Genomic DNA, 13,971 nt, shown 5'->3' with positions numbered 1-13,971 from the left:
TTGGGGCACAAGCAACCAGATATCCAGATAAACACTCAGAGGCTCTTCCCTTTATCCCCCCTCCAGGTGGGTCTTGAGCCAGATCCAGCCACCAGATATGAAGTTCAGTGATGGGACATTTGCCTCGGTCGGGGCTGTGGGAAGAGAAGAGAAACCAGGGAGAAACAAACAGAACATCCACTTAGCAGGCTTATTAAAATCTAAGGCAGTTGTAATCTTTGGTACAATTTTGTAGGCTTACCCTATTCAATCACAAGGCTGATGTCACCCCTCCCATATAGCTTTTTGTTAAGACCTCTAATAAGAAATGGTCTGTTTGAGTCTGAACAATGCAGTGTGAATACAAACTAGCATGCAAAAGTTATTATATAAGTGAGGGATTTTATTGGCAAAGACTATTCCCCCTGGCTATAATGTAACTAGGAGAACCCCAGTATGTTGAGAGTGCAATGGGCACTTAAAATGTTTTCCCATGTCATATTTTTGTGAAACTAGGCTTTACACAACAGCAGTTTCTTTTTTTCTGGGGCGTTTCCACAAGTCATTTCTTTTAGAGTGTTCCCTTTTTTTCATTCTCTTTCTTTTATGTCCAATGTTGAGAAGTCACAGAGGTTGCACTGGAAATAAATGGGGTGAACCCATTTGAAACAGTTGAAAGCACTAATTATGGAAAAGTAGCATTAAACACATATTATTCCACACTTGCATATTTTCACTGAGGTAAAGATATTTGTTTGGATTTCTTTTTAAAATGTCTTCATATCAATGAGGTGGCGCTGGCCTGATCATTATCATGTAAGTGGTTAGAAAATGAGAAATCCATAAGTGATTCGATATAGCGGGTACACATCTCATATGATTTTTACGTCCATGTCATGGATATTTGTAGAGATAATACAAGTCTTTGAGATTTTCAGATGCATGCCAGCTATGTAACTTAAAACATTGCTCATGATACAACTTTCATTGTCCACATAATTGTCATTTTTCAGTTGTAACAAAAATCAGCTAAATGCTACAATGCTACAGAAGTGCCAGTGTGAAATAGTGAAAATAGTTGTGTGGGTAGCAGGTTGTAAACAACCCCCCTCAGGTCATGTTGTCTGAGAAAAGGGTAACCAAGACAAAAAAGGAACATGCACACACTACTTCACACTAATTCTAATTTGTTGGGGGTGGGGGGGGGGGGGTTCTCCTTAATGTTTCTAACATCTTTTAGATGACTAACATTTATCTATTATCTAAGTACACAGCTGTACTTGTGGCGGTTATTACAGTACTGTGGTTTAAATGTCTTGATAGCCTGTCTGTGCTCCTGGGAGTTTGTGACTTCTTTTGAGATGCTTGTTTTGATAATATTGCAGTTAATCAAGCACAGATTTTAAAACCATCAGCCAGGTGTTTCAGCAGTCTTGTAGACCTTTCTCTGCATATCTGTTCTTTTTCCACCATGTTAAATTGTCTGCATACTAGAGTACTGTTCAACCCTCAGTTACCATTAATCAGTCTGTCATCTGAATCACTGCTCAAACTTTGTCATCTTTATCTACACTGCATGTCTAATTTTTCTATTAAATAAAACCTTTTTTTACACGAGTCACACAGGATCGGTTTTCTTTACATCTAACACATCACAATTATATGGAAGTTTGGGAGCCAAAGTGGCAGATCCGACACACATTTGTCCTTATTCTCTTAAAGTCTGTTTTAACATATTTATCCCATTCTTCATTCATTGTGCAACAAGGCATTTATTCATGCAGTCATAATCTCAATTTGGGTGTCCCTGAATGTCTCTCATACAATCGGTGACCAGCCTCGTATGAGTCTCCTCCAAAGACCCCTCTTGGGGGTAGGTTTAGCCAAAATATGATTTGGACCCTTCTGTCCAACCTGCCATATTATCTACTCAAGGAACTGTATATTCTGCTAAACTATTTCCAAATGTGGTATAAACAGCAAGTTATTTTTGCCCATCTCTAGATCCACCCGTAGAACCTAACTAATGTTGATACTTTGAATACTACCACCAGCAAACTTTAAAGATTTAATTGCTGGTCCAAATCACAAAAATACCCTCCGTTCTGATGGCACTCATCTGTCTAACCCTTCTATCACTGTGTATCAGCAACAAAAAAAAACAATTTTGATAACGAATTTTAAAGTTCATATGTCTTATGAAGATTCAGTTGCTGATCCAAACTGCACTTACATAGACTGCATACAAATCTAACTATAAGGAGTCAGATGCATGTGCAGAGAAGAGCGAGATTTATTTGGGGCAAATCCAGATTAAGAGTCCAGGGTCATTGAGCCAGTATGCAGAGTATGAGGATACATAATCCAACAAACAAAAACACAAAGGCAAACAGGTGAAGCAGGCTACAACAAGGGCATGGAACAAATAAGAGTCTTAGAAATGCAAAGCCTAGAAAAAATAGGCTAGGATAGATGGAGTACAAACCTATGGGCATACAGAGACAGTCTTTCAGACATTCACACAAAATACAATACAGACAGGGTTTAAATACTTGAACTTATCAAGCCGGGTGGAGAAAATGAAACTAAGGAATGGAACCAAAACAAAAGACAGGGAAGCTAGGAGGGACTAACTGTGACACTAACCCTTCTATCCTTCATTCCTAAACCCTCTCTCAAATGCTGATTTTGATAGTCATTAAAATCCCAAGTTAGAGTCATCAAATTTGATAGATGGATTTAACCAATTACCTCAAGCACGAAAATAAACATTTCATACTAATCACACTCACCTGAATGTGACTTCTATCCTGTCCTTTATCCCTTCTTAGAAACTGAATTGTTAAATCTTTTCAAGTTACAGCCATTGAACTTGGATTAAAGTCAAACATGCTTTTCACAGCACTACCATGACCTCACAGTTTCCTTCGAAAACTCCCTGGTATCACTATCTGAAGCTGCTCCTAGCCTTTGCATAGCTTTGGACAACAAGTTGTCATTTTCAACTCATGTTTCAAATCTGACCAGGTATTGCAGATTCCTCCTTTGTAACATACAAATATTCGGCCCTTTCTCTCGCAGGAAGCTGGTGAGGTGTTTGTGCAGTCTCTTGTAATTTCAAAGCTAAACTACTGCATCTCACTACTTGCTGGTCTTCCTATAAAAGCCATCAGACCTCTATAGCTTACCCAAAATGCAGCAGCACAATTGGTCTTCGATCTTCCACAGTTCACACGTCTCTCCATTGCTGTGCTCCCTTCAATGGCTTCCAGTAGCTGCACGCATCAGATTTAAAACTTTGGCTGCAAAGGCAAAAATTGACCAGACCCTCCATATATGATGTCAGTGGTTAAAGCCCGATCTGTACCTCGAGTACTTTAAACCTCAAGTATGGCTCAACTTGAAATTCCATGCTTCAAGTCTTATGAAAGATAAACATTGAGACTATTCTCTGTCCTGGCTACTAGCTGGTGGAACAAACTTCCACTTGCTGTCTGGACAGTAGAGTCCCTTGCAGTCTTCAAATGCAGACTGAAGGCACATATATTTGTGGATTATTTAAATGACCACTGACCCTGCTCCTATGTTGACTAACTAAAACTATAATAGTACTATTGTAGAGCATTGTTTATTGCACTGATGTTGACTTCTCCTATGTTGACTAACTCTAGTACTTATTCATTATTGCATTGATTGTTGTCTGAGATAGAGCTTATGTATTTTGTACTTCTAGGCATCAACATTGACCCCTGTATTTCAACAGTATTCTAATTCAATGGTATCTTGGACTTTAACCTACTCTACTGGCTAGGATGTATTCTACGAATAAATTACAAAGCAGTTTTGTAAGTCACTTTAGATAAGAGTGTCTGCCATAAATGTAAATGTAAATGTTATAATCTGTTCTCTCTTTCTGCTGAGGTACACCTACTCCTGATGTTATGTTGTTACTGAGCCTCAACTCGTCTCAGCTACCATGGCTCCTCCCACCACCCCCTGATGCCACCCTGCTGTAGCCCACCACACTTCCACCCCCCCAAACTACTTCTCTGTTGCCCTTGACAGACGTTCGCATACAAGATGGGTTTCAGACACACACCATCGAAAGTAGACTAGGACTTCAGAAACACCAAAAATAATAGACATTCATTACTTAATTCTCTATTTTTTATTTTATTTTTTTTCTTCACTTTCACTACTTGGGTCAAGAACCTGAAGTGGGACAGTAACATCAGCTCCATCATCAATAAAACCCAGCAGAGGATGTACTTTCTGCATCAGCTGAAGAAGTTCAACCTGCCCCAGGAGCCAATTGTCCAGTTCTACACTGTCATCATAGAATCTGTCATCACTACATTCATTACAGTGTGTGGCAGCTCAGCTACCATGCATGACATCCACAGACTGCAGTGCATTATCAGGTCTAAAGAGAAGACCATTGGTGTTAAGCTGCCCACACTGCTAGGTTCTGCTCACTTCCAGAATCAGTAGGTGTGTGGAGAAAATCACAGCAGACCCATCTCGCCTCAGTCATCACCTGTTCCAGTGCCTTCCCTCAAGCCGGCGCTTTAGTCAAATAAGGATCAAGACAACCCAGCTACAGAGAAGATATTTTCCAATATGCCATCACTCATGAACAGTTGATGCATATAAACTCTCCATAACATGCAGAATCTCACACCTAAACATTTCATCTTGATCATGTACTTCACCTTTATCTGCTCTTTTCTGCCCTATACCTTTTACCTGCCAATCTACTTATTTATTGTACTTCATCTTTCTATGACATGTAAGGTTCCAAGTATGACTGTGTGTGTGTGTGTGTGTGTGTGTGTGTGTGTGAGTGTGTGAGTGTGGTGGAAATGTCTTTTGTTGTATTATGTACATGCAGCTGTGCATGGTGAGATACTGTAACCAAGAACAAATTCTTTGTATGCGTGGAAATAAAGCTTGATTCTGATTCTGCACTTTATTCTTTATATTATTACTATTGCAGTGTCCGTTGTCGGCCAGAGGAGATGATCTTGGTTCATCTCAAGGTTTCTTCCTCATGCTCTAGGGAGTTTTTGCTACTGCCACCCTTGGCTTGCTCACTGGGGCTTGGACTCAGACATGTGTAAAGCTGCTTTATGACAACAGCTGTTGTAAAAGCACTATACCCATAAATTTGACTTTGACAAAAGTATTAAACAAAGGCTTGGTATGCACAATGAAAGTGTCATCGCTACTTCACAATGATACTGAGGTTCCGGTAGTCTTAAATAGCGTGGTGCTGATGAGGAGGTGTGTGTGATCAGTAGCTATGGTGATTGTTAGAATTCCAGAGATGGGGCCCTCTGGTGGCCAGCTGCATGTATTAGAGCTTCAACCCTGACTAACATTAAAGGGTCTCAGTGATGAGATATTAGAGAATGATAATCAGCTGGATCAGTATTGTGATGGCTTGTAGGTAAAAAATTGTTTTTTAGTCGACAAGTACAGGACTAGAGGCTGTGGCTCCACCTACCAGATGGCACCTTGGTAACCAAACCCTGTGCTGGGTGTCTGCAGTCTTTTGTGATTTTATGTCCCTTCCTCAGGCATGCTGACTGATAGATGTCCTGTAAATGATCTGTGTGTGGCAATGTCTTTAAAGAATGAGCCCTGATATGCCATAGTGATTACTTCTTTACAGGTCTTTAGGACGAGGTTAAAGAGTATACATACTCATTAGTTAAATGGTTTCATATGATTTGTTTAACAAATATGGAACAAATATCAGTATGCCTTTCTTTTATAGAGTCAGGTATTTATTTATTTATTTATTTATTTATGTAAAAGCTGAACTATGTGTGTAATTGGCGACCTCAGTGAAAATATGCAATTGCATGAAATATACAGAAGACAATTTTGCAACGTGGCTCGGGGGCCTTCATTTCTCTGAGCTGATTTATCTAATCATGGAGCGCGTGTTAAAGGAGTACTCAAAAACTCTATCTCTTTTTGTGACAAGAATGCATATTACATATAACATTGTTTACACAATGACGGACAGACATTAACACTGGAAGTGATCTGAGAAAGAGAATATAATTGTGACAAAGTAAGCAACACAAGGCATTGTAGGATTTTAGGACACAGTAGTTACAGTACAGATCAAGATGTAAGGTGGATGTAGTAGTGGTGTTTATATTATCTACCATAAAAACATAACAAAATGGCAAATGCTTGCTGTATTATGAGCTGCCTTTCTCCCTCTTGCCGTGAGGTCTCCCTTTCTGGCAGCCCCTGGCCTGCCTGGTACTGGGTGGGCGCCGGGCACTGCCGTGATCTATGTTTGTGTTTGTGTACACGGCGCCCCGAGATTCGTGTTCTCTAGAAGGACACGTGGGGAGCCGCGCCCTTTGGGAGGGGGTTCTGTCATGGAATGCACACCTCCCGCAAGTCACGTGGTTTGGCCCGCCACGTGCAGTGGGAGGATCTGTGTTTGTGCCCACGCCTGCACACACTTGCACCTCATCTTGTCTAAATGTATATAAACCCTTGTCAAAGTGTGCAGTGTGTTGATCATTGTTGAAGTAGCGTGTTGTTTGGATTTAAATGTAACAGTCGGAAACTATGTTTGTCTAGATCAAGTTGTGTGTGTCTATGTTTATTGTTTGTATTATACATAAGTGCCACTTTCATCTTTATGTTTTATGTAAATAAATGTTTGTCTAAGTTGAGGGAGTCTGTGCGTCCTGCTCCACGCCCTTCGGCATTCGGGCCACACGTTACAATAGGAAGCCACTGGGGAAGCTGAATAAACTATTCATATTTCAAGATATTTAACTAAATCTGTAGAGCATCTGTTTCTTTGTTCTGCAATGTTATACTAATATTTTAAAAACATTTTACTGCATGTGTTCACTTTCATTTGCACCCAATTTTAAACATGTGTACATACCAGTATTATTGAGTTACCAAGAGCTGAAGTGATCAAAAACCTTTTGGTTTCTGAGCCTGTTCTATGGGTTTCAGTATTCCCGGTATGGTATAGTCAAAACCTTTGTGGTTGGGGGGACTCTTCTGACTTTCAGCATTCCTAGTAAGCTATAGTCACACCCTGTTTGAGCAAAGTTGATTACAATATGTTGTCAGCTTGCTTGGCTGGTTAGGTAACCCTTTGGGCAGGGGCAGGCCTAGGATTTGACCCTTAGTGTGGAACAACCCCACAAAATAATTTCGGCCAGGCAGTGAATTAAACAGGCAACAGTGGGATGCCCAGGCTCTGGCTATTGGGCTTTAGCCCTTGGTCTTTTCTAATATAAAATTCACATTATTAGGTAAACAAATGTTACAGTGGAGAGCAAGTGGGAGCATTACATAAAGGCACAAAACATCATTTTGGATCCATTTGAGCTCATCTAATACAGAAGAAAGTGTCAAAAAAACAAAAAGCATGTTATATTTGAGGGGGTTACATTTTTTTTTAAATGCTGGACATTCATTTTCAGTCAAGCTCTACATTTCCTGATTAACCAGTGTCTTGACAAATGAAGAGAACAATTTTGAGCATATACATGAAATTACTCAGGAGCTATGTAAAAGATGTAAAATAAATAAATAAATAAATAAAATAAAATAAAATAAAAAGTTTCAGTTTAAAATACAAAAGGAATGCGTCATCTTAAACTTTATGCCTTTTGGGGAGCATTTCATCTTCAACTTGCTTAACAGTTGACAGTAACATGCATTTTCACCAGATGTGCTCAAACCTTTGCATGCCACTGTAGATACTGTTATACGATATGATATGATATCTGTTAAAAGGGCCTGGTGTATGGTACAGCAAACAAATGAACTATGGGGTTCCAGATGGGTAACTTCAGGAGTTCAGGGGGAAAAAAAAAAGACCATAATGAGATTATGGAAATAAATGCATGAAAAGCATGCTTTGATCTCACATATTAAGTGCTTGTTGAACATGAATAAAATAAATACATACAGAAATAAATGCAAGTCTCCTATAACTAACCACGAGTAAGCTTACAATAAGAAGAAGAAGAAAAAGAAGAATCATTATGAAAGGCAAGTCAATTTCTATAAATATTTTATGTGTCTTCAGAGCATTTTTTAGTTATTGTTTTAGGGCTTTTCTTTTTATGATGAAAGACAATTATTGTGTTTATTTCAACAGCAGATACAAAAGCAAACAAAGCTTTATGAGAGTGGCTGTCAGCTAAGCCTAGAAATTATTTCTGAGAAGGACATACCCATTCCATAGGTTTATTATTATTGTTGGTGTTGTTTTTTTGTTGTTGTTGTTTCTCCCAAGAGAAACTGGCTAATTGTTCTGCATTATACATTTATATTCTGACAGCATTCTGATTAAAACTAGGTGCCCTTAATGATTGAATATTATGGAATGTTTCCATTTTGGCCACAAGATGGAAGCAGACGATCATCTATTTTATCACCTCCCATGGCGATTGGTCTACTAGACGGTTTTACTTGTATTTTTAGTCACGTTTTAGCTTTAGAAATACATCAATTTAAATGGAAAATGTGGAGCTCCATCAGGAACATGGCACTTGTAGAATAATAATAATAATAATAATAATAATAATAATAAGTTTCATTTATATAGAAACTGTCACAGACTCAAGGTCGCTTTACTATGACAAAGATGCAGAAAAAATACATTAAAACAATCAACACATTAATTAACAAATAAGAATAAGAAGAGAAGTTATGAGAAATGTTGAGATGAGAGGTATGTTTTAAGTAGTCTAAAGCATAGCCTAAAAAAGTTGTAGAAATGTACAGAAAGAAGTTTAAATGCATTATATTGAAAGGAAACAGTAGTCATGAATATTTTGGCCAAAACAGTTATATATTTTTATATGTTTTACTATTAAGAATTCAACGACAAAATACTAGTGCTCTCACATTTTTGAACCATTACCGCTATCCATAAGGCATGTAAACAACAACAATAAAGAGAAGTAAAATAATAGATAAAACATGAACATGAAATAATAGATAAAACAAAAGCATGAAGAACATAAATCAACAATAATACATTATAAAATTAACAATGAATATCAGTTTACATTACATATATGGAATTAAAAATGTACCTTTGAATGGAATCAGTCTGTATCCACTGTTACTTCAGGTCCAGTGTTGTAGAGGTATGAAAGACATTTCATTCACTTCTCCTAGACCTTTCTTATGGCCACAGTTTGGACAAAAATGTTTGTTTCACCTTGAGGGATTTTCTCTTCACCTGACGATGATGCACCATGCTCTGGGTTGAATTCTTCCTCATCTCCTTCAGACACCTCCTCCTCTTCTAAATCATTGTTCTCGTGTTCACTTCTGAACATCTGGAAAAATGCACATCTACAAGCTGTTTGGCATTGAGATGTGTACCCATGGATTCTGCAAAAAAAGAGAACTGGGGGTATTGTCATATGCAGCACCTTTAAAGTTTCTGGCTGCATTCACCATTAACAAACAATGCTTGCAGAAAATGTTGCTTTTGTGTGAAATTGTTCTTCTATTGTTTGTAAACTTTGATAATGTGTGAGGTCATAAAGGGAAGATACTGCATATTCAAAAGAGCATTTTAATTTTGTTTGAGTTCAGTCAGTAGCATACACTCACCATTATTATGTGTGTATGTTTGCGTGCACGCACAGCTTGTTTAAATGTCAGGTCAAAAATGAGCCACCACTAAATAAATAGTTCTCCGCAACTTGAAAGCTAACGACTTTCACAGAAAACAAAACAAATCTTTTAAAAAATAAAACATTGTTTTTGTTCATTTTTTCCATGAAAGTTGTGTTACCACCAAGACACAAAGGTTAATAGAGAACAGGTCTGAAAACCACGTCCGTGTCTAGAATTGTTTAGTTAATAGCACCAGTACATATTTATTTCATTCGAAGAAATGACACTGACATCTCTGAAAGACTTGTATCATTTCATTTCTCAGTGATACATTTTGATGACGTGAACGTCATACTCCCGCTGGAGCACCGCTAACCCAGACGACCTTACTACAAAGTTTCTTGTCGACTCACAATACAACGCTCCTTACCGTTGCCATAGTTTCTCAGCTATAGAATTAACCCTCATAGCAAACTTAAGGTTACCCGTAATCTAGAAGCACATGTCAGATACACGTTATAATAACGACGTATCGGTGAGAAGCGTTGCCAAGGCGACTTGCTCATTTTGCAGCGAAACAATTTAGGTGGCTCTTAAAAGAGCCTTTGGGTATTTTGGGATATTACGCCGAGCGAGCAGTTTAAGCACGCTCTCCGCGAATGCGGCGGGCCAACTGGATGTCCTTGGGCATGATGGTGACTCTCTTGGCGTGGATAGCGCACAAGTTAGTATCCTCGAACAGGCCGACCAGATATGCCTCGCTAGCCTCCTGCAAGGCCATGACGGCAGAGCTCTGGAAACGGAGATCGGTCTTGAAATCCTGAGCAATTTCTCTCACCAGACGCTGGAAGGGCAGCTTGCGGATCAGCAACTCGGTCGACTTCTGATAACGACGAATCTCCCTCAGAGCTACGGTACCAGGCCTGTAACGATGAGGCTTCTTCACGCCGCCAGTGGCTGGGGCGCTCTTACGAGCGGCCTTGGTGGCAAGCTGCTTCCTCGGGGCTTTACCACCGGTGGACTTACGGGCGGTCTGCTTTGTTCTTGCCATAGCGACGCAATTCTACTCTTAACTGACGAAGAAAGAGAATAAGACAACCACGACGACATCCTTTTTAAGCCATAACGCCGACCTGCGCTCATTGGGCGTCTTCAGTAAGCATGCCGTCCATTGGACAAATAAAGCTACGTCACATCAAGTCAATTGGCCCGTGTTCCACTACGCGCACATTTCAAAAAAGCAAGCCAGTACGCCTACTTTTGAGGCGGGCTCACGGCAACACATTTTTTAGCCGTGCTCTTTATGTGCCTGCAGTGTACATTGTTGAACGTAGTCCCGGTTATTTATTTTTTTTTTTTTACATGTTTGTAGCACCAACAGCATCTTATATATATATATATATATATATATATATATATATATATATATATATAATATATATATACACACACACACACACATACACAGCACTTCTACAAGTACGTATATAAATGTACGAGTACTAGCTTGCTTTCATCAGATGCTATTGGGCGGGTAAAAATGGGGAAGGTGTACGTTTGCTCAGACGTGGCGTGGTAATGGACAGCGGTGCCCGTTAGTCATTTAGTGCCCTCGAGAAAAATGCAAGGTAGAACAGACAGTAACATTAAAAAGTTGCACTTCCTCAGGCAGTGTGGGTGGCTCTTAAAAGAGCCTTTGGGATCTGCAGACAACGGAGCAGAGGTGAATTTACTTGGTCTTGACCGCCTTCTCGGTTTTCTTGGGCAGCAGAACAGCCTGAATGTTGGGCAGCACGCCACCTTGAGCAATAGTCACTCCTCCTAATAGCTTGTTCAACTCCTCGTCGTTACGCACGGCGAGCTGCAGATGACGAGGAATGATACGGGTCTTCTTGTTGTCACGGGCGGCGTTGCCTGCCAACTCGAGAATTTCAGCAGTCAGATACTCCAGCACAGCAGCCAAATAGACCGGAGCACCGGCACCAACGCGCTCGGCATAATTACCTTTGCGCAAAAGCCTGTGCACACGGCCCACAGGAAACTGCAGGCCAGCGCGAGAGGAGCGAGTCTTGGCCTTAGCCCTAGCCTTACCGCCGGTCTTCCCTCTTCCACTCATTATGGGTACAACAGCGTCTTGGGAGCAAAGCTGAAATAATCGCCTATCACCTACGAGCGCTTCAGATATGGCAAAATCAACAGCTCTCCTATTGGCTAAGGAGGACAGGACGAATAACCAATCGCGAAGCACTCGTCCACTTCCAAAGCCGGCCTCCCTTTCCTTGCCCTGCAACTCTCCCTCCCACACGGAATCACTTCCAGTTCTTGTCATTCTTCTTCATATGGATTTCAGTTTGGAGCAAATAGTCTAAATACTTCCAAGTTATTTGTATTATTATTATTATTATTATTATTATTATTATTATTATTATGTCTTTTCATGATACGTACATGTATGATAAAGACAGGAGAGAATGTTCGAGGTACGGCATGGCTTATATCTTTTGGAAGATTGCCTGTACGATGTATTGTCAAATAGAGTTGTTTTGTTACAACTAAGGAATGTCCGATGTATAATTGCATGGCCGATGAAACGATAGAACATTTATTACTGCCGTGCACAAGGACTATTGAAATTTGGGAGAAAATGGAAGGTATTGGGTTTAAATGCGGTCGTAACAGCAAAAGTATTATGTATGGAGTGTTTAATGAGAATTTGACTGAGAATGTAAAGGACTTTTGTTGGATGATTGTTTGTGATAAATTCGAAGATTTGGAAAACACGACGTAAGATGATTATTGAACAATGTATAATACCTGCAGAAATAGTGTTTAAACAGATTGTGTGTGAGTTACAAAGGTTGAAGACGATTGATATGAGAGGAAAAAAGAAATTTCCCTGGACTCTTTTGGATATATAAATGGATAATGTATACCTAATTTACAGATGTAAATTGTATTGTTAATTAGTAATCTATAGCGTGAAGGTAGTCTGGGTCCTCCGGTGGATATTGTTTGTGAGGTTTCTGTGGTGGAGTGTTTGCGTTGAATTGAATTTTCTTAATAATGGAAAGGGAGAAATAAACGGCACAGAAATCTGCTTAGGCTGTACAATATTTCTATGCAAAATGGAATTGGTCCTCGTTTTCCTTTCCATTTTTAAATTGACCGTATTAAAAAAAAATTCCATTCAATACAAACACCATCTAATGCTTCACTTTTCTTTTCCGTGTCCACTCAGTACGTCTATGGAAGAAATCGCACGTTAAAATAAACTCCGATTACACACTTGGCCGTATTAATTCGCTCGTAACCATTTCGAGAGTGTAAAGAAAACCGCTCTTTGGAAGAGAAAAGTGGGTGGCTCTTAAAAGAGCCTTTTGGGGATACCAAGACATGAAAACATGCACGTTTACTTCTTCTTGGGGGCAGCTTTTTTCGCCTTTGCAGCCTTTGGTTTGGCAGTCTTGGGCTTGGCGGTCTTTGCCTTCTTGGGGCTCTTGGCTGCCTTCTTCGGGGTGGCCGGCTTCTTTGCTTTCTTGGGGCTCTTGGTGGCTTTCGCGGCGGCAGCAGGCTTCTTCGCCTTCTTGGGCGACTTCTTTGCAGCGGCGGAGGCGGGCTTCTTTGCCGCTACCTTCTTGGGCTTTTTAGCCGCGGCAGGTTTCTTGGCGGGCGCTTTTTTCGCCTTAGGCGCGGCTTTCTTAGCGGGCTTTTTCTTGGCTTCGTCTTGCTTCTTGTTGAGCTTAAAAGAGCCAGAGGCACCGGTTCCTTTGGTCTGCACCAGAGTTTCCTTTGTCACCAAGCTTTTGATAGCAAGCTTGACGCGAGAGTTGTTCTTTTCCACGTCGTAACCACCCGCAGCCAAAGCTTTCTTCAGAGCGGCGAGAGAGACCCCGTTCCGTTCTTTGGAAGCAGAAACAGCTTTGACGATAAGCTCACCGACGCTGGGTCCCGCTTTCTTGGGTCTAGCGGCAGCTTTCTTCTTAGGCGCCTTGGCCGGCGCAGCGGCGGCTGGGGCTGGAGCTACTTCTGCCATCGTCGTGTTAACTACGAGAAATAGACGCGCGCAAACAGTACTCTACGTCGCACACACTGCTCTGTTGAGTTGAACCTCCCTCCCAGCGAGGGGCCGGCCTTAAAAGCCGCATGAGGACGGTGTAGACTCAACCCGCCCAGCACTCAGCGTCTGTGCTTCCGTGAGCTGCTCGCACTTGTGTTTTCTCATGACAAATCCGGGCCTAAATATACATGCTAAAACAATTTGTAAGTCGTCAAACAACGCGTTTCGCAAGAAAGGGCTCTGTGGTTCACTTGCGTGCCAGAAAAGCCCGTGCAGCCCGATCTTGTTTTGCACAGCTG

The 13,971-nt window shown here is 40.6% G+C and overlaps 2 protein-coding genes and 1 pseudogene across 2 annotated transcripts; all 3 read right to left on the bottom strand.

The window, feature by feature from the left end:
* Nucleotides 1-10,211: 10,211 nt before the first annotated feature.
* Nucleotides 10,212-10,697, bottom strand: LOC118242685 (histone H3). Its single transcript, XM_035534796.2, has one exon. The coding sequence runs from the start codon at nucleotides 10,664-10,666 to the stop codon at nucleotides 10,256-10,258; it is 411 nt and encodes a 136-aa protein (XP_035390689.1). The 5' UTR covers nucleotides 10,667-10,697; the 3' UTR covers nucleotides 10,212-10,255.
* Nucleotides 10,698-11,155: 458 nt separating this feature from the next.
* Nucleotides 11,156-11,740, bottom strand: LOC118242686 (histone H2A). The gene has a single exon (XM_035534797.2). The coding sequence runs from the start codon at nucleotides 11,729-11,731 to the stop codon at nucleotides 11,345-11,347; it is 387 nt and encodes a 128-aa protein (XP_035390690.1). The 5' UTR covers nucleotides 11,732-11,740; the 3' UTR covers nucleotides 11,156-11,344.
* A 1,113-nt stretch (nucleotides 11,741-12,853) lies between these two features.
* Nucleotides 12,854-13,683, bottom strand: LOC118242678 (histone H1 pseudogene; annotated as a pseudogene).
* Nucleotides 13,684-13,971: the final 288 nt, after the last annotated feature.

Source organism: Electrophorus electricus, chromosome 18 (genome assembly GCF_041902795.1).
Source record: "Electrophorus electricus isolate QZ-2024a chromosome 18, ASM4190279v1, whole genome shotgun sequence".
Classification (NCBI taxonomy): Eukaryota; Metazoa; Chordata; class Actinopteri; order Gymnotiformes; family Gymnotidae; genus Electrophorus; species Electrophorus electricus.
Note: the sequence above shows the minus strand (reverse complement) of the source record. Positions and strands in the feature narration are given on the sequence as shown.